Source organism: Suillus paluster (genome assembly GCF_016628075.1).
Source record: "Suillus paluster strain FC165 chromosome Unknown EDB91scaffold_41, whole genome shotgun sequence".
In the NCBI taxonomy this organism is placed as follows: Eukaryota; Fungi; Basidiomycota; class Agaricomycetes; order Boletales; family Suillaceae; genus Suillus; species Suillus paluster.
This window is the reverse complement of record NW_024537601.1, coordinates 247,057-265,471: the sequence shown is the minus strand read 5'-3', so window position 1 is coordinate 265,471 and position 18,415 is coordinate 247,057. Positions and strand designations below refer to the sequence as shown.

General features: G+C 47.2%; 7 protein-coding genes across 7 annotated transcripts; 1 reads left to right on the top strand and 6 right to left on the bottom strand.

Moving 5' to 3' along the window:
- Positions 1-1,494: 1,494 nt before the first annotated feature.
- EDB91DRAFT_546988 (uncharacterized protein) lies at positions 1,495-3,961 on the bottom strand. The gene is made up of 15 exons (XM_041327671.1): positions 3,880-3,961; positions 3,420-3,806; positions 3,306-3,369; positions 3,122-3,253; positions 2,994-3,057; positions 2,811-2,942; positions 2,696-2,749; positions 2,628-2,635; positions 2,552-2,571; positions 2,390-2,502; positions 2,315-2,331; positions 2,225-2,262; positions 2,153-2,168; positions 2,065-2,090; positions 1,495-2,011 (listed from the first exon to the last, which is right to left on the bottom strand). Exons 2-15 carry the CDS (start codon positions 3,461-3,463, stop codon positions 1,816-1,818), a joined length of 924 nt encoding a protein of 307 aa, XP_041175450.1. The 5' UTR covers positions 3,464-3,806; positions 3,880-3,961; the 3' UTR covers positions 1,495-1,815.
- Positions 3,962-5,105: 1,144 nt separating this feature from the next.
- On the bottom strand, positions 5,106-7,365 carry EDB91DRAFT_546555 (uncharacterized protein). Its single transcript, XM_041327669.1, has 14 exons — positions 6,871-7,365; positions 6,757-6,820; positions 6,573-6,704; positions 6,453-6,516; positions 6,269-6,400; positions 6,158-6,208; positions 6,099-6,106; positions 6,015-6,034; positions 5,785-5,965; positions 5,696-5,733; positions 5,630-5,645; positions 5,545-5,570; positions 5,255-5,491; positions 5,106-5,154 (listed from the first exon to the last, which is right to left on the bottom strand). Exons 1-13 carry the CDS (start codon positions 6,912-6,914, stop codon positions 5,290-5,292), a joined length of 978 nt encoding a protein of 325 aa, XP_041175449.1. The 5' UTR covers positions 6,915-7,365; the 3' UTR covers positions 5,106-5,154; positions 5,255-5,289.
- A 99-nt stretch (positions 7,366-7,464) lies between these two features.
- On the bottom strand, positions 7,465-9,434 carry EDB91DRAFT_1083567 (uncharacterized protein; the record flags this gene model as incomplete). Its single annotated transcript, XM_041315638.1, has 11 exons — positions 7,465-7,657; positions 7,712-7,737; positions 7,804-7,819; positions 7,876-7,978; positions 8,037-8,132; positions 8,359-8,463; positions 8,486-8,599; positions 8,651-8,714; positions 8,771-8,902; positions 9,069-9,157; positions 9,245-9,434. 11 exons carry the CDS (start codon positions 9,432-9,434, stop codon positions 7,465-7,467), a joined length of 1,128 nt encoding a protein of 375 aa, XP_041175448.1.
- A 307-nt stretch (positions 9,435-9,741) lies between these two features.
- Positions 9,742-11,950, bottom strand: EDB91DRAFT_546552 (uncharacterized protein). Its single transcript, XM_041327668.1, has 15 exons — positions 11,601-11,950; positions 11,487-11,550; positions 11,300-11,431; positions 11,180-11,243; positions 10,997-11,128; positions 10,885-10,935; positions 10,823-10,830; positions 10,739-10,758; positions 10,577-10,689; positions 10,509-10,525; positions 10,421-10,458; positions 10,349-10,364; positions 10,261-10,286; positions 10,037-10,206; positions 9,742-9,987 (listed from the first exon to the last, which is right to left on the bottom strand). Exons 1-15 carry the CDS (start codon positions 11,642-11,644, stop codon positions 9,968-9,970), a joined length of 915 nt encoding a protein of 304 aa, XP_041175447.1. The 5' UTR covers positions 11,645-11,950; the 3' UTR covers positions 9,742-9,967.
- Positions 11,951-12,506: 556 nt separating this feature from the next.
- EDB91DRAFT_1083565 (uncharacterized protein) lies at positions 12,507-14,137 on the bottom strand (the record flags this gene model as incomplete). Its single annotated transcript, XM_041315637.1, has 12 exons — positions 12,507-12,696; positions 12,747-12,772; positions 12,835-12,850; positions 12,999-13,015; positions 13,067-13,137; positions 13,312-13,346; positions 13,375-13,444; positions 13,483-13,614; positions 13,666-13,729; positions 13,786-13,941; positions 13,977-14,040; positions 14,091-14,137. The coding sequence occupies 12 exons, from the start codon at positions 14,135-14,137 to the stop codon at positions 12,507-12,509; spliced, it is 888 nt and encodes a 295-aa protein (XP_041175446.1).
- Positions 14,138-15,157: 1,020 nt separating this feature from the next.
- EDB91DRAFT_1238167 (uncharacterized protein) lies at positions 15,158-15,943 on the bottom strand (the record flags this gene model as incomplete). Its single annotated transcript, XM_041321677.1, has 2 exons — positions 15,158-15,880; positions 15,932-15,943. 2 exons carry the CDS (start codon positions 15,941-15,943, stop codon positions 15,158-15,160), a joined length of 735 nt encoding a protein of 244 aa, XP_041175445.1.
- A 1,276-nt stretch (positions 15,944-17,219) lies between these two features.
- EDB91DRAFT_1143638 (uncharacterized protein) lies at positions 17,220-18,358 on the top strand. The gene is made up of 4 exons (XM_041319104.1): positions 17,220-17,479; positions 17,537-17,652; positions 17,703-17,937; positions 17,986-18,358. The coding sequence occupies exons 1-4, from the start codon at positions 17,310-17,312 to the stop codon at positions 18,257-18,259; spliced, it is 795 nt and encodes a 264-aa protein (XP_041175444.1). The 5' UTR covers positions 17,220-17,309; the 3' UTR covers positions 18,260-18,358.
- The last annotated feature ends 57 nt before the right edge of the window (positions 18,359-18,415 follow it).

Here is an 18,415-nt window from a genome sequence, read left to right as displayed (position 1 = left end):
CAACGATCAACAAAGACGTGGTAACCTTTGCTTTGCACCTGTCAAATACTCCTCCAATGGATGTCCGTCATAGTAAGGCTGGGCCATGAGCTGAAGTTGAGGCGTTCAGTAACGATCGGTTGGCGAGATGAGCACTGGTTTTCGTGATACGTTCGTGAAGAATAGAAACCCGGTTATTAGGTGAAAAAGAGAGGACAGCTCCAATGAACTAGCAAGAAAATGGCGAACAAAGGCGTAAGCGGTAGTGTCCTTGGCTTAGCTCTACCGCCTTACTTAGTTCTACGCAAATAGTCTTCCTTAGGGACAAGAGCCTACTAATATTTGCTTACCTAATGTCAATAGCTTCCCACATCATCTCATTGTGCTACTTAGCAGGTTAGCATGATGTCGCTGTCCATCGATCATCCCGCAGGCAGCAGAACGAGTACTACTAGGAGAAGCGGTTCGAAGCAGCATGTCCTCCTTGAGTTGTTCATCTCGTATAATTATCCACATTTCTTGGCTGTTCGACGCCGGCGAACAACATCTAGCTTATCCGTGTCATGACATGGAATGGAATCCTAACCAGGGTCCTCATGCATGGTTGCCTGCATGTTGCGGAACCGCCAGCCGTTGCAATCGGATAGCCTCAGCACCAAGCTCCACCGCTGCGGTCCTGACCAGGTGTTCTCCGGCACAAAACCTCACAGTAGTTCCACCCACGAACATGACAGTTTCTATTGTGGTGTCGCGAAAGTTATTCCGTTTCAAACAAGGAGTCGCTGAAGACTAACTCTGGCAGGGTTCAGCAGCCAGTATTTTACATCAAATACGAGCACTCTACTGTTGCGAGCGAGTGTCCAGAAATAGACGGTTGCTTCTGGTAAACATCGGATCTATCCGACTTACTACTCGATTGATCACTGTCAGAGAAAGTTATTCATGCCACGCTAGTCAAAACGTCACATCTCCTACGTGTCTCTGGCAGAAGTTTCTGTACAAGAAGAGAATCGTGGCGTGAGCTGGCTGATGATTCTCACTTCCTTTTCTTTCGACAGGCTCGTTCAGTCATCGTCAGTCACTGTCCCACACTTGTATCAGCTTGTATCCTCAGAAATGATGACGATCCTATTTCCGCCGGTAGCGCGTCTATTTGCCTTTCCACCGCTTACTCCCAACACGCCAGGTTTTTAAACGCCAAGTTTGAGACCGAGGCGTTAGCGTTAACCGCTCACCGCCGGGACCAGTTCACCGGGCCCAAGCAAGATCCATTTAGTAAAGACGATCTGAATGACAGGACCACCATCTTTACGATTAAAAACGGATCCCGGAATGTGGGCAGAGGAACAGAGTCCAGACTAATGATTTCACCAGATTTAGGTTGAATGCCAAGCCTCGCCCTAGGATGTCCTGCTTGTGGGTGTTCGCTGGGATTGAACCCTTAAGTTGCTGTCATGCGATTTCACATACAGGGACCTGCGGCGCATCTCTGACAACGACATAAATACAGGGGCTAGTAAGGTACCGACGAAACTTGTCACTTGCAAGGTCATATGCCAACTATAGGTCCACAACCATCGAATTCAGCGGGGCCTTTGCAAGGCACTCTAACCACTTGCAGGATAATCAGATGGTACTACTACATACAGTGGGTCAGACATATTCGTTCCTGACCGGTCTGACCGATGATCACCACATATGTATAGAGACCCTTGATACCAAGAATGTATGAAAGAGCCAGATTGACTTTTGTACTTGTGTAATTACTAACGTCCTGTACAATGTGCGATAAGGTATAGTTACAAATTAATTTCGGTTCACATGTCCTGATTCCACCTAAGGCTCTCGGTCAGCTTCCGGGTCACCTACATTGTCTAGGTCTAGAGATGACAAGTAGTATGATTCAGCAAATCCTTCAAGTTGTCGGTCCACCTCAAGGCTGAGATCGTGTGTCGAATATGTACGCGTTTTGAGACCTCTCAGGTTCAGGACCAGGCGCTGACCGGCCACTGAAAGTAACGGACACGAAAACCTACTTGCAATAAAGTCACCGAAGTGATGAGGTCACACCGATGGCCGACGCACCCTTTAGCAAGGAAATATTTTGGATTCTGTGGATTGTCTCGCGTCAGTTAAGAAGAAAAAAAGGCCCGCTAGAAAAAAGAAAACTGACGTGCGAATATGCGGTCCTGAACCATAACGTGATGAGTTGATGGAACCAGTGATGAGTTTAAGCGAGCCTCACCAGGAAGAGAGGATCATGGCATCATTGAACATGCTAATCTGGTTCTTATCGTCTGCAACATATTATATTATATAGGCTTTCTGTACTCACAACAAAAAACACGATTGCTATTTAATTATGGTTAGTTGCAAATGAAGCCCTGCAGATCTGTGCGAGCATGCTGACCATCTCGAACGAGCAAGTGGAGGAGTTTAGAGGGGTAGAGACACTCAAAGTCCCTAGAGTATCTCCGGAGACTTTGCATTGTGAGGACAAAGACTCCTATATCGAGAACAAAGCTTCATGATGTTCAGCAGGCCCAGTGAACAGGGAGGAGAATATGCTAACCTTCCGACATAACATGTCCACTAGCGATGTAATGAGATTTCCGTCAAATCATCAAGATATAAATATACCAACTGACCACATATTCTGTAAAGCGCTAGTCAACGAATCTGCAATCGGGGTAAAATGACAATAACAATGACATACTTGGCATCGCCCCCACGCAGATCTGAATCAAGTCGAGGTAGTGGAACTTAGCATCTACCCGAAACACAAGTATATCAACGAATAATACAAGCGAAAAAGCAGGGAAGAAACCTACCAGGACTATGGCTTGCGCCATACGTCGCTGCGCCCAACAGTATAAGGACGTAAGACACGTAGCTCCCGACGAGGATCTTTGACACGCCAGTTCGAGTTCCCCAGATGGCCCACGCACGCATGAGCACAAGTACTGAGTAAGAATCCTTAGCACAAACCATCATTCAAAATTAAACGCACGCACTATGAATCGACTCTGAAGAGAGGATCATAAAGTAAGAGGTGGAAAGGGCGAAGTGTTGGCAGAACTGGCACATCCAAACCCGTCGCTCCATCACCTGGTGGATGTTTATTTGTGAGACTGCAACATACCTCTTGAGAATTATGTGCGAGGAGACCGGCCTCTTCCAGACGAATAAAAGTCTGCCCAGCAAGGTTGCCATATCGGTTGATGAGGAACATGACTTTTACAACCGTCCAGGGGGCGTTCCAGATGTACCAGATCTGCAACTAAGAGTATGTTTTCAACACTATGCATGTCAGATGATGAACTCACTTCATCGCTAAAAGTCAGACAGAAGTCGTAGACAAGTAAAGTGTGACCAGCTGAAGAGAATGACCTAGACGATGAAGCGAGAAGATAAGATTGTCGTACGACAGACAGACCTACCTCCGCACCCAGACATCTTCCATGAATTGGGGAGATAAAAACATGGGTGGATGAGCACTGAGCAATATTCCAGCACAGCTTTAACGACAACCCAGCGATGCCAGTAGACCTGATGTGAAATCTGCTATGCTTTATAGTGTATACAGAGGCATGCCCGGTTTTTGATGACATAGGCTGCGACGTAAGCAGAGAAGCGAATTCGAACCTGATGTGAACGGGTGAAAGCATAGCGGAAGCTTGGGCTGCTTGGCGAGGGTGCGCTGAAGGCGGACGCTGAGACCAGTCACCACGATGTTGCCAGAAGGGGAATATTTGCGACCAGACTTCGCAGTATCGCTAGAAACGCACAAATTGGAGAGGGTCGCCCTGAAGATGTTACTTATCCGTCTAAAGGCACCAAACCGGCGGAGGTGAGCAAGGACAGTGAGAAGTGTTTTCGTAAAACACCATAAATGATTACCTGACCCGTGAGGTTTCATTTGAGTGACACTGTCAGATAAGTATAGGTGGTGTGTCGTGTCATAATCATGTATCTGCCACCGAAAAATAATCTTGAATTAAAACGGCCAGGCTCTCGCATGTGAACGTCATCCAGTCTCGATCAACTGTAAGGAAAAAGCCGCCTAGATAAAATAAATCTACCGCAATAATGATATAAACGGCAAGGCCGAGAAAAACAGTACCAGAAACGTCAAATCGGTATCGACGCGGGCGAGTGGAAGTACATTTCGGCATTAAATGATTCTTCACATATGAGCGTAGAGACGGCGCAGGGTAATCGGGCAGCGCCGAAGGGTGCGTACGTGACGCAGTGTTCCGGGAAAAAACCAGGGCTGGCACCACATAAACACCAGCAGCATGAGTATAGAAATATGTAGGAGATCAAAGGCAAAGGAAAGTGATAGATCGTCGATGACGGGGCGATGACACAGTTCAACGCCCAGAGAAAGCAGGAAGGTGAATAAATAATGCGTGATTGTGTTGCACTGATGCTGGGATGTTACGACTGCTCAGCTCTGAGCTCCGTTCATGAATACACCAAGTTTTCTAAATCGCCAAGATTAAGAGGGTATGTCGGGTATAACTGAGTACCCGAGCCGCTGAGTTGAATGTCAGGACCGTGCCGTGAGGAACGAAACACTTCGGACGCTGTGCCAGGCTCGTACACACTGCAGCTAGAGAGGTTCGGGCGGTCTCTGAGGAGCACCCAGCAAGTTAGACAGACTCGGGACCTATACTAGACACCACGTCAATTTCAGACCCTGCACAACCTTATCTCAAACTCCAAGTAAGGTTGCGCTGGGTTTCGAATGATTTACGTGACCAATATGTAATAAGCATAAGACTTACCGCATCCACAGACCGCCCTCGAACCTCTACAGCTGCGGTGGGTATTAGGACTCTCCTGACTTCTAACAATTCTGTATAGGGGCTAGCCAGTAGGTACCGACGGACAACCATCTAATTTAGGATGAACCAATTAGTACTTTGCCAACTACATCAGCGAGGTCACCCCTGGAATGCCGGAATGTGGGTAATTACCCCGCCTCTGTCCAATGAGAGCTGCGGCAGAACGCAGGAGATATATGTACCCACAATATAATACAATGGGTCGGACATAAACAGTGAATATTAAATATGAAAAATCGAATAGTGAAGGAATGCACTATGCCAGACAGGACGGAGAATCGCTCCGGATCGTTATCATATGTATAACGAGCTTGAAAACCCAGCACTGTGGGGCAGGAGGAAAATGCAGGACACAGAAGCGAGAAGGAAGGTCGGCAATGTTCAGTTGAGTTGCAGTTTTTTGTACAGCACTAACATACGCTCACCAACAGGGATTAAATTTGGCTCAGATGTCCTGATCTCACTTATGATGTGCACCTTCCGGGTCACTGGCATCCATGGCAGCCCGACCTCGAGGTGACGAAGAGTTTGTTTCAGCAAATGCTTCGAGTTGCCGATCCACCTCACGGCTGAGATCGTAGGTCGTGTAGGTAAGCGTCTTGAGACCTTTCAGGTTCAGGACTAGGCGTTGACCAGCTACTGAGAGTAACGGACTCGAAAAACTACATGCAGTAAAGTCACCGAAGTGACGAGGTCACATCGACGGCCAACGCACCCTTTAGCAAGGAAATATTTGGGATTCTGTAGATTGTCTCGCGTCAGTCAGCAAGAGGGACGGGCTATGAACATGGAGGACTGACGTTCGAGTATGCAGTCCTAAACATCATAATTAGATGGAATGAGTGGATATTTTGCGCGAGTCTCACCAGGAGGCGATGGTCAGTGCACTGCTGAAGATGCTAACCTATTCTTGTGGTCGGCAATGGGATACATTATGCAGGTTTTCTATACTCACAATAAAAAGTACGATTGCTATGCAATTGTGGTCAGTTGCAAACGAAGCCCTCCAGAGAGCATGCTCGCCGTCTCTAAAGAGCACATGGAGGAGATGAGAAGGATAGAGACTCTGAAATTCCCTAGAGTATCTCCTGAGACTTCGCATTGTCAAGACAAAGAGTATTGTATCGAGAACAAAGCTTGATGGGCTTCAGCAGGTACGATGAAAGCGGGACAGATCATCCTGACCTTCCGAAATAAACCAGCCACTAGCGGTTAAATATCAGCAACGAGATGGCCGTCAATCCGTCAAACACATAGCTGCCAACTAACCACATATTCTTTGATGCGGACCATCAATACGCTGAAGGAGCGAAACGAGTATCACGTACTTGGCATTGTCACTACGCAAACCTGGATCTCGTCGAGTTGCGGAAATAAAACTACCCGAGCGCAACCATTCTAGCGAATGAAAGGATGAAAAAGCAGCGAGGGCGACTTACAATGACCAGCGTTCACACTATACACTGAACTGCCCATCATGATAAGGGCATACGACAGGTAGCTCCAGATGAGGATCTTTGTCACGCGCTTTCGAGTTCCCCAGATGGCCCACGCACGCATCAGCACAAGTACTGAATAAAAACCCTCAGTACATGCAAATTATTATCAACTGGATGCACGTACTATGAATCGTCTCTGCGGATAGAAACATAAAGCAAGTGGTGGCAACTGCGAAGTGATGGCAAAACTGGCACGTCCAAACCCGTCATTTAGTGGACGTCTACTCGCGAAACTGCAACATACCGCTTGAGAATTATGTGTGAGGAGACCAGCCTCTTCCAGCCGGATAAAAGTCTGCCCAATAAGGTTTCCATATCGGTTGAGAAGAAACAATACTTTAACGACCGTCCAGGGGGCGTTCCAGATGTACCAGATCTGTATCCAAGAGTATGCTTTCAACATTATGCAAATCAGGCAACAAACACACTTCATTCTCGAGAGTCAGGAAATAGTCGTAGACTAGCAAAGTGTGGCCAGCTGCGGAGAATGATCTAGACGATGAGGTGAGGGGACAAGGATATTGTGCGATAGATATACCTACTTCCGCACCCAGAGGTCTTGCATGAATTCTAGGGATAGCGGCATGGGTGGATGCAGGACAGCGGCAGGACAGATCTAGCGACGACGGGCTGGTGAGGCCAACAAACCAAGTGCTAAAATTTGAGAGCTGGTATGCTTTAATAGCGTATACGGACACGGCTCGGGAGCGTAAGCCTTCAGCGTCGCCAAGAATGCACATATTGTTAGGGACACGATCGGCGGAGACTACTGCCAGTCACCCCAGTGTTGCCTTGAAGCGATGCACAACTTGGTAAGGGTTGCCCTGAAGACGTTACGACACACCGCCCAACCTGCCCAAGAGTCCAAGGCGTCTCAGACTCTGGGAACTAGTGGGGGTACATTGCTTTCGGCAGCCTCGATTTATTGGCGGGGGCGAACACACATTTAATAATTTGGTACACTGACCTGTAAGGCCTCCCACTAAGTACATACATACCAGTGAAAGTCGACAAGAAAGAGGTAAATAGATTAGTAAGTTGTCATTCTGTTACTACGTAAGTACTAGCGAGCTGGCACTGTGGTTGGGTGGAAGACCCCGGCGTCTCCCGCTCCGGCCGCTAAGCGTCCCGGTAGCTCACTCCAGAAGTTCTTGCCCACCTTCCGTGTTGTTTCGGCCTCGAGATGGCAAGGAGTTTGCTTCAGCAAATGCTTCGAGTTGCCGGTCCACTTCACGACTGAGCTCGCGTGTCGAATAGGTACGCGTTTTGAGACTCCTCAGGTTCAGGACCAGGCGCTGGCCGGCCACTGAAAGTAACGGACTTGCGAACCTACATGCAATAAAGTCACCGAATGTGATGAGGTTACATTGATGGCCGACGCACCCTCTAGCAAGGAAATTTTTTGGATTCTATAAATTGTTTCGTGTCAGTCAAGAAAAGATGAAGTTCGCTAAGTATGACCAAGGAAGATTGACCTTAGAGTATACGGTCCTAAACCATAGCATCATCAGCAGATGGAATAAGTTAAGAGTTTAAGCGAGTCTCACCAGGAGGTGAGGATCAAGGTATCACTGAAAATACCAACCTGTTCTTCTTGTCGGTAATGTACCATGGTACAATTGTTTATGCTCACAATGAAAAACATGATTGCTATTCAATTACAGTCAGTTGCAGATGAAGTTCTCCAGATGCGTGAGAGCATACTCACCATCTTGAACGAGTAGACGCAGGAGATCAGAGGGATAGAGACGCTGAAATTCCCTAGAGTATCTCCGGAGACTTCGCATTGTCAAGGCAAAGAGTACTACATCGAGAACAAAGCTTGATAGTCTTCAACAGGTCACAGGTGGTACGATGAACACAGAACAAATATCCTGACCTTCCGAAGTAAGACAACCACTAGTATTTTAATATTAACGATGAGTTGTCCGTCAATCAATTATCCATCGAATATAGCTGCCAACTAACCGCATGATCTTTGAAGTGGCTGACTATTAATACGCGGTAGGGGCGAAATGATAATCACATACTTGGCATTTCCCCCACGCAAATCTGGGTCACCTCGAGCTGTAGATACTGAACTACCCGATCGCAACCATTTGAGCGAACAAAACTTAAAAAAGCAGCGAGGCGACCTACAATGATCGATGTACATACTGTACGTTGCCGCGCCTATCAGCATAAGGATGCAGGACATGTAGCTCCAGACGAGGATCTTTATCGCGCGCTTCTGAGTTCCACAGATAGCCCATGCGCGCGTGAGCACAAGTACTGAGTAAAAATTCTCAAAACATGCATCATTTATCAACTAGATCCACGCACTACGAATGGATGCTGTGGACAGGATCATAAAGTAAGTCACGAAAAATGTGAATTTTCGGCAGAACTGGCACATTCGAATCTATCACTCAATGAATGTCTAGCTGTGAGATTACAACATACCGCTTGAGAACTACGTGCTAGGAGACCAGCCTCTTCCAGCCGGATGAAAGTCTGCCCAACAAGGTTTCCATATCGGTTAATGAGGAAGACGGCTTTCACAACCGTCCAGGGGGCGTTCCAAATGTGACGAGTCTGAAACCAAAAGTACGTTTTCAACACTATGCATATCAGCTAACGAACCCACTTCATCTTCAAGAGTTAGAAAATAGTCATAGACTAGCAAAGTGTGGCCAGCTGCGGAAAATGATTTAGATGATGGAGTAAGAAGATACGAATGTCACACAATAGATAAACCTACTTCCGCACCCAGAGGTCTTCCATGAATGTGGAGAACAGAACCATATGTAGGTAGCTGAGCAGCGAACAGTATACTCCAGTTGGACAGATCTAACAACAACAGAGTGGTAATGTCAACAGACGGGAACTAGGATCTAACTCAGAGCTGGTATACTTTAATAGGGTTTACAGACGCACACGCATTACAATTTTCACTATGTAGAAATGACATGGGCAACAACGTAATAGATATGTTGTGGAGAAGCAAAGTTCGAACTTGACGTGCTCGTGGCAGGAACGATGGTACAACCCTGGCAAAACCGGACACTGAGAGCAGTCGTGACAGTGGCGCCAGGAGTGCACATGCTGGCGGATCGAGGGTCGCCATGAAGACGTTACGATAAGCTAGCCCGCGTGGCATGGGTAATGTCAATATGGCAGCGCTCACATTGGCGGGAGTGCCATTGAACAGGAAATGAGACATATTTTCGTACAGTGCATGAGAAACCTTGACCTCCTAGTGAAAATCGAAGAAAGGGATGGGTGCGGGTGCGGGTGTGTCTCATGTAGGGGTTCGGGACCAATTCAAGACCGTCAAAATGTATGTTTATGCAAAATGACAAGATATAAATATTATCCATGGAATTGAAAACTAGGTTGAACACCAAAGCCTCGGGTTGTCGCTGGGATTAAATATTAAACATGCGATCTCGAGGGAGGTCTGATAGGGGCCAGTGGGTATGTGAGGCAATAGTCAAATTCAGGATGAGACCACTGCAGAAGAGCACTTTGTTGAAGGCACGCTAGCTACCCATTAGTATAATAATACAATTCTAGTACAGTGGGTCGGACAGTCACTGCGATTCAGGATACAGCGAATCTTGGATATGAATATCAAGAAGTGAAGGAATGCAGCCATTTTCATGCGGGACGACATCCTACTATAAAAATGGTTACAAACGGAAATCAACTTTGTTTCCTGATGCTCACCTGCCGTGTCACCCATGTCGTCTCTGCATGGAGAGTCTGCTTCAGCAAATGCTTCGAGTTGCCGGTCAACCTCACGACTGAGCTCGCGAGTCGAATAGGTACGTGTTTTCAGACCTCTCAGGTTCAGGACAAGGCGCTGACCGGCCACTGAAAGTAATGGACTCGCGAACCTACATGCAATAAATTCACCGAATGTGGTGAGGTCACATTGATGGCCGACGCACCCTTTACCAAGGAAATATTTTGGATTCTGTGGATTGTCTCGCGTCAGTCGGTCAGAGCAGTAGTCCACTATGAATAAGGAAGACTGACGTCTGAATATGCAGTCCTAAACCATAACATCATAAGCAGACGAAATGAATGAATGTTTTGAGCGAGTCTCACCATGAGGCGATGGTTAATGCATTGCTAAAAATGCTAACCTGTTCTTGCTGTCGGTAACGTGATACATATGCAAATATTCTATACTCACAATAAAAAATATCATTGCTATATAATTGTGGTCAGTTGAAGATGAAACCCTCCAGAGAGCATGCTCACCGTCTCGAAAGAGCACATGAAGGAGATGAGAGGAGTAGAGAAACTGAAATTCCCTAGAGTATTTGCGGAGGCTTCGCATCGTCAAGACAAATAGTGCTGTATCAAGAACAAAGCTTGATGGTCTTCAGTAGACACAATGAACACGGAACAGAACATTCTAACCTTCCAAAATAAACCAACCACTAGAGTTTAAATATCAGCAATGATATGCCCGTCAATACATCAAACATATAGCTGTCAACTAACCACATATTCTTTGAAGTGGCGGACGATTAATACGCTGAAGGAGCGAAATGATAACCACGTACTTGGCATTGCCGTCACGCAAATCTGGGTCACGTCAAGTTGCGGAAATAAAACTACCCGAGCACAACGATTCTAGCGAATGACAATACAAAAAAAACAGTGAGGGCGACCTACAATGACTGGCGTTCATACTGCGTGCCGAACCGATCAACAGCATGAGGACATAGGAAATGTAGCTCCAGATGAGGATCTTTGTCACGATCCTCCGAGTTCCCCAGATGGCCCACGCACGCATCAGCACAAGAACTGAGTAAAAGCTCTCAGCACATGCAACAACTATCAACTGGATGTACGCACTATGAATCGACTCTGTGGATAGATACATAAAGCAAGTAGTGAAAATTGCGAAGCTTTGGCAGAACTAGCACATGGAAACCCGTCTCTCAGTGGATGTCTACTCGTGAAACTACAACATACCTCTTGAGAATTATGAGCGAGGAGACCGGCCTCTTCCAGTCGGATAAAAGTCTGCCCGATAAGATTTACATATCGGTTGAGAAGAAACAAGACTTTAACGACCGTCCATGGGGCATTCCAGATGTAACGGATCTGCAGCCAAGGGTATGTTTTCAATATCATGCATATTAGCAGGCGACAAACTGACTTCATCTTGAAGAGTCAGAAGATAGTCGTAGACTAGTAATGTATGGCCAGCCGCGGAGAATGATCTAGATGAGGAGGTGAGAAGACAAGGATTCCGTGCAATCGATAGACCTACTTCCGCAGCCAGAGACCTTCCATGAATTGGGGGGTCAGAGACATAGCCTGGTAGATGCAGTATAAGCGGCAGGACAAATCTAGCGACAACTGGGTACTGATTCCAAAAGACCCACTGCTGAGATCTAAGGCTCAGCGTGCTTTAATAGGGCACACAAGCATTCCGACTTTCACTGGCAATGAATTATGACATAGACAATGGCAGTCGTGCGGCGGAGAAAGGAGGTTTAAACTTGGCGCAACGATGGCAGAACCCTGGTGAGAGGAGACAGAGAGTAGTCTCCACTCCACTGTCACCAGGAACGCATATATTGGCGGATGGATCCTGAGACCACTGGCAGTGGCCAGTGTCGACTCGGTATCGCAGACTGTCATATCTTTGTCACTTAGGTCAGCTCAAGGGGACTACCGAGAATGCGTAACTTGGCGAGGGTCACCCTGAAGACGTTATGATATGCGACAGGCTAGCCGATAGGCATACCGACTGACATACGTCTGCATGGCTATGGGTCAGTAACTGGAGACTGGGCAAGCTGTCGGAGGTGTATGGGGTATGACTTACGGCAGCGCTTGAATCGGCGAGGGAACAGACTCAAGTAGAGTTGTACTTGTTTTTGTACACTTGACCTATGAGGAGCTTCTTCTATGTCAGATATAGACGTAGTACGTCACCACTGAAAAATCATTTTACATTAGAACGGCGGGGGCGTACGTGTAAACGAAATGCAGGATTTTAGAGACCCTAGCACTGTGGGACAAGGGAAATGCAAAGAAAACTGTGGAAACAGAAGCGAGCATGAATGTCGGCAACGTTCAATCGACTTCTAGATATTTTAATGCAGAACGACATCCTATAACAGATGGTTACCAACGGCGAACGACTTTATCTTTATTTCTTGACGCTCACTTAATCTCGCTCACCTTCCAGGTCATTCATGTCGCCTCCACATGCAGAGTCCGCGTCAGCAAATGCCTCGAGTTGCCGGTCCACTTCACGACTGAGCTCGCGGGTCGAATAGGTACGCGTTGTGAGGCCTCTCAGGTTCAGGACCAGGCACTGATCGGGATCGGCTACTGAAAGCAAGGGACTCGCGAACCTACATGCATTGAATTCACCAAATATGATGAGGTCACATCGATGACGCACCCTTTACCAAGGAAGTATTTTGGACTCTATAAATTGTCTCGTACCAGTCAGGAATAGGAACATTCCACTGTGAATAAGTAAGACTGACGTCCGAATATGCAGTCCTGACTCGGAACCATAATAATACAAGCAGATGGAATGAATGAATATTTTGAGCGAGTCTCACCACGAGGCAATGGTCAATAAATTACTGAAAATGCTAACCTGTGCTTGTTGTCAGTAATGATTAAATATACCGGTTTCTATACTCACAATAAAAAATATGATTGCTATGTAATTGTAGTCAGTTGCAGATGAGGCCCTCCAGAGAGCATGCTCACCATCTCGAAAGAGCACATGGAGGAGATGAGAGGGATAAAGACTCTGAAATTCCCTAGAGTATCTCCTGAGACTTCGCAATGTCAAGACAAAGAGTATTGTATCGAGAACAAAGCTCAATGATGATGGTCTTCAGAAGGCACAATGAACGCGGGATAGAACATCCTAACCTTCCGAGATAAACCAACCACTAGAGTTCTAATATCAGTATTGAGATGTCCATCAATCCATCAAATACATAACTAACCAACATAGTCTTTGAACTGGCGGACCATTAATACGCTGGAGGAACAAAATGACAATCACATACTTGGCATTACTGCCACGCAAGTCTGAATCACGTCGAGATATGGAAATAGAACTACCCGAGCGCAACCATTCTAGTGAATAACATGAAAAAAGCAACAATGCGACTTACTATGACCGTTGTTTATCCCGTACACTGATACGCCCAACATTGAAAGGACATATGACATGTAGCTCAAGATGAGGATCTTTGTCGCGGTCTTCCGAGTTCCCCAGATGGCCCACACACACAAGAGCACAAGTACTGAAGCAAACCCCTTAGTACGTCCAACAATCATCAACTGGATGTACGCACTATGAATCGATTCTGTGGATAGAAACATAACGCAAGTGCTGAGAACTGCGAAGCGTTGGCAGAACTAGCACATCGAAATCCGTCATTTAGTGGATGTCTACTCGTGAAAATGCAACATACCACTTGAGAGCCATGTATGAGAAGACCGGCCTCTTCCAGCTGGATGAATGTTTGCCCAATAAGATTTCCATATCGGTTTAAAAGAAACAAGACTTTAAGCTTTAACGACCGTCCAGGGGGCATTCCAGATGTAACGGATCTGCAGTCGGGGGTATGCTTTCAATATCATGCATGTCAAGCGACAAACTTACTTCATCTTGAAGAGTCAGAAGATAGTCATAGACTAGTGATGTGTGGCCAGCTGCGGAGAATGATCTAGAAGACAAGGTGAAAAGACAAGGATCTTGTGCGATAGATAGACCTACTTCCGCACCCAGAGGGCTTCCATGAATTTGGAGGTTAGTAGAGACATAGCTTGGAGCATGCAGTATAACGGCAGGATCTAACGACAACTGACTGGTGATGCCAAAAGACCCGATGTCGAGATATAAGACTCGGTGTGCTTTAATAGGGTGCACAGACACACCAGCATTCCAACTTTCACTGGCAATGTCATCGAAAACGACGTAATATATTAGATATGAGAGTAGGGAAAATCGACCTTTCGGACGAAACGATGGCAGAACCTTGGCGGACGCTGAGAGCGAACAGTCATCATTGTTGCCCGGGAGCCACAAACCGGCTGAGAAATATGCTGAGACCACTGGCAGTCACCACAGTCTGGGGGTGTCGCTAGGTGTACACAAATTGGTGAGGGTCACCCTGAAAACTTTACGACAGACTAACCGTCAGAGGTGTCTGCCTGTGGTACTTAAGTATCACTGGTATGGGGTATAACTTACGGCAGCGCTTGAATCGGCCGGGAACAAACTCAGGTAGAGACTGAGTTGGACGTGTTTTCATATACTTGACCTGCGAAGAACTTCTATTTCAGATATAGACGCGGTATGTCATCACTGAAAAATTATTTTGAATTAGAACTGCAGGGCGCTTGCACAATAAACGTCTCACGGCGTCGAGATAAAATCAATTCATAATAATAGCGATACAAGCGCCAAAATCCAGAAAAGCTCGCGGTGAGCAGTACTGTAGTAAGAAACTTCAAATAGGTATCGACGAGGAGAGGCTCGTTAACTGGCGAGTAAAAGCACATTCAAGCATTGAATGATCCTTCACAAGAAGAGTGAAAGGTGGCGCAGGGTAGTCGGACAGCGCGGAAGGGTAAAGGTGTGTACGTGACATGTTCGGGACAAGACGGTCAAGTCTGACAATCACGTAAACAATGGCAGGCCAGCATGCACAGAGAAACATAAAGGAGCTAAAAGGCAACGATAAGACAAGCTAAGTGACAGATGACGGGGTGACGGTACAGTTCGACGACCGGAAAAGCAGGAAGATAAATAAATAGAAAGCGGTTGAGTTGCGCTAGCGCTTAGATGCCATCATAAGCATCGCCTTCATCGTACATGGTGTATACGGTATCGGGCCGCTTAGCATTGGTGATCTCTCGCCCGCGAGACGCTGGGGCCGGCTCATGTGCGGACGCCGTGCTGGCGGCGGCATGTGAATCAGCAACGTGAGCGGGAGAAAGTGCACGAGGCGCAGCATCATGCGTGGGGTAGGTTTCTTCCACTTCGTCGTCGAAGGGGCTAGGCAGGGGAGTAGCATCCACAGGCTTGGATGGAGACATAACGTCACCGCCGAGTTGACGAGATATATCGGCATATTGTGCCGCTTGGAACGGAGTTACACTGGAACGATTGAGATTAACATAGTGAGCCTGAGGATCGTCGTATCCTGCAGTGGCTGGTTGACGAGACAAATATGTTGCATTGGACGGTTGCCTAGCGAGCTGGCTGTGGTCATCGTGAGGGGCATATCCCATTGCCATCTGAACATGCGGCTGCGTCGGGGGAGGAGAGCCAGCATGCATATTTTCAGGAGACCCGTACGCAGCTTGTTGACCATAACCACCATAATAGTTCTGATAGCTGCGTTGAGCGGCTAATGCAGGGGATGCATTGTGACGTTCGATCATGGTTGGTGGGCGAGGGTTATAAGGTGGTTGCGGTTCTGGGTCGTCCACAAGGATGGCAGACTGACGCTTGAAGGCTGCAGCACTCCATTCTTCTTCATCCGTCTTGCGTTTGCGCCGCTATAATTGAAATTGAGAAGACGGAACCCAATATTCAAGAAAATGACATACAATGCAAAACATGATCAGGTAACCTAGGACAGCCAAACCGAGCAAAGAGCCAGCAATGCCACCTACTAGGGCAGTAGTATTGACGGAGCCGGAGGAGCTAGAAGTTGCGGAAGGAGTTGCAGATGTGATAGTTCCGGTACCAAGGGTCATACTAGTTGGTCCTGTGGTGACGGCGGTAGTGTGCACAGTCACGGCCGCTATGGGGGTCTACCAGACTGTCAATAATGTATATTTGTAGGAAGGTCAGACACCGACCGTAGTAGACAGCACGGTTTGGGGGGCTAGAATTGAAGATGTAGATGAGGTAGAAATGCTGGAGGTGGTGAGGGTGCTCGAGGATGTGGTCGAAGAAGATGTGGTCGAAGAGGACGAAGTGGTGGGGATGGTAGAAGCCGAGGATGGCTGGGTAGATGTACTAGGGGTTGTGGAGGCGGAGGCGGAGGTGGAGGTGGGGGTTGTCGCGGGAGCCGAAGTAACGGTAGGTGCTGGATATTCGTTAGCTCACTGACATTGCAAGTGCTGTAATTGATGAAACTCACTTGCAGACTTCAAATCTGAGGTAGGAGCACTACTAGAACTAGTCAATATAGTTTCTGAAGGAAGATTTGGGCTGAATCGAGCAGCCAGGTGCATGCGCTTATTGGACAAGCGTCTTCCCAATTGGCCACGGTGTGCAAACATGATTAGTATTGGTTTTAACCACGTTTTCTGTTTATTTTGAGTAAAGAGCGAAAGATTTAAGGAATGAACGAGTTATAAACCCCAGACAATGAATGACGGCGAGCAGCAGCTAGTTGTTGGAGACGAGCGCTGTAGGATACAAGGGACGAAAACGTTGTCACTTCATTGTAGTCACAATGTCACGCACAGTCACAGACTGTGACTGACAAGTGACTGAGTCTGAAAGTTCTGAACGAAGCTCCATAAAGTTACATCAACTGGCCCTATATGAATCGACTGATAGCATATAGTGCCTCACGGTCTCTTACGGTGCCGCCCAGTGGGCTTGACATTAAGTCCGCGCCACCCAATGGTGGTCACAAGGTCTTTCAATTATTCGGATGGCGGCCGCTGCAGCGGCCACCGCGTGTCCAAGCTCAAAAATTATGGACCCAGTTGCTTGTAGTGTGGTGCGCCTTGCCTACCTCTCAGTGAGCGCCTCTCTCTTGATTATGAACGTCGATCTCAGAAGTCCTGCTCAACTTGGCATATCTCAGTGGTAACGAGGTTAGGTTCCATAGTATTTCCGGTTTCTAATCTGAAGCTTCCTCATTCCCTGATCACCCACAGGGCATCCAGCTGGCAGATCAAATAATTTCGTCATAAGCAACGAAAGGCGCCTTTATTAATCTTTTTTTCAAACACTCCCTGAAATCGGATGCCAGACTGTCTTTCTCGGTTATTTCTCTGTCTTTATCTGCTTAGCACTTTGACTCTGGTACTTCGTGCTCAACAGCAGGTCGTCCTTGAGAGCACCAATCCAGATATTGTGTACATCCCCCAATTATGCAACGCTTCAGCCGCCGAGACGGGATGCCTGAGTGCATGGTGAGTGCTTGACGCTTGCCAAGAACTGGTTCTTGTCGAGTTAACCTGTATACCAAGGCAAACATACATCGATATTCCTAACATTAATGGAACGGCAGCAGTTGCTACTGGTACAATGGGCCCAATACCGCAAACTGGGAACACCCCACCCCAGATGTTTTTGACCTTTCGAGGTACATCGCATTTAATTCAATCAATATGGCAGCGCGCTCATGCTGAGCAGCATCAGCGCTGTATCTACGCACCTCTCCTTTCTCCAACGCGACCGTCAATGTTTCGCTGACTGCTGACCCAAACGGCGTTAGCATTACCCGTCAGGTCAATACTAGCGTCGGCCTTATCATCGCCGAAAACCTCCCTGAGACGCAGACGACCACATTAGGTGTCACATTTCTGCAGGGGCCGTCTCCCACTCGCTTTGATGTCGAGTCAATTACTCTCAATGTCACAAATAGCAGGTAAGAACTAGCGCCCCAAATATCCCGATCCATTCATATGTATAATAGTGCGGCGAGTTCCTCTTATCTCCCAACACTATCATTACCCACGTCAAGTTTCCCTCCGAGTTTATCGCCCTCCTCGACGAGCACAGCGAAATCGAATGCAAGCCAGCGCACAGGCACCATTATTGGTGGGACTTTGGGCGGGGTGCTTGGCTTCTTGGCTATATTAATTGCAGGGACTCTTGTATATTGGAGGTGGCGTCGACGACGAATAAGGCGGTCGGAGACAGGTGCAGGATATGCGATGACACAAGTTCAACGGTTGACCAGGCGCTGATAGTATCAACCTCTATATCTTGAGACTTTAGATACTCGGACTTTATTCAACACCCTGTAATTTATTGCATAATAGTGAATCACAGAACGTGAAATGAGCTGAGCTGTGACTTTTGAATTGCTTTTGAAAGTTGCTTTGCTAGCTACTTATTACATG

Excerpts from the sequence above, each read along its gene's own strand:
- EDB91DRAFT_546988 (XM_041327671.1), bottom strand. The coding sequence starts at position 3,463 with ATGTTTTTATCTCCCCAATTCATGGAAGATGTCTGGGTGCGGAG. Across the intron at positions 3,370-3,419 it reads GAAGATGTCTGGGTGCGGAG|GTCATTCTCTTCAGCTGGTC; the intron begins GTAGGTCTGTCT and ends TTCATCGTCTAG. Across the intron at positions 2,012-2,064 it reads AAATATTTCCTTGCTAAAGG|GTTTTCGTGTCCGTTACTTT; the intron begins GTGCGTCGGCCA and ends TATTGCAAGTAG.
- EDB91DRAFT_546555 (XM_041327669.1), bottom strand. The coding sequence starts at position 6,914 with ATGCCGCTATCCCTAGAATTCATGCAAGACCTCTGGGTGCGGAA. Across the intron at positions 6,517-6,572 it reads TCACACATAATTCTCAAGCG|TTTTGCCATCACTTCGCAGT; the intron begins GTATGTTGCAGT and ends TGGACGTGCCAG. Across the intron at positions 5,966-6,014 it reads TGGCTGGTTTATTTCGGAAG|CTTTGTTCTCGATACAATAC; the intron begins GTCAGGATGATC and ends AAGCCCATCAAG.
- EDB91DRAFT_546552 (XM_041327668.1), bottom strand. The coding sequence starts at position 11,644 with ATGTCTCTGACCCCCCAATTCATGGAAGGTCTCTGGCTGCGGAA. Across the intron at positions 11,129-11,179 it reads ATCCACAGAGTCGATTCATA|TTCTTGTGCTGATGCGTGCG; the intron begins GTGCGTACATCC and ends GCTTTTACTCAG. Across the intron at positions 10,690-10,738 it reads TGGTTGGTTTATTTTGGAAG|CTTTGTTCTTGATACAGCAC; the intron begins GTTAGAATGTTC and ends AAGACCATCAAG.
- EDB91DRAFT_1143638 (XM_041319104.1), top strand. The coding sequence starts at position 17,310 with ATGCCAGACTGTCTTTCTCGGTTATTTCTCTGTCTTTATCTGCTTAGC. Across the intron at positions 17,480-17,536 it reads ACGGGATGCCTGAGTGCATG|GCAAACATACATCGATATTC; the intron begins GTGAGTGCTTGA and ends CTGTATACCAAG. Across the intron at positions 17,653-17,702 it reads GATGTTTTTGACCTTTCGAG|CATCAGCGCTGTATCTACGC; the intron begins GTACATCGCATT and ends CATGCTGAGCAG.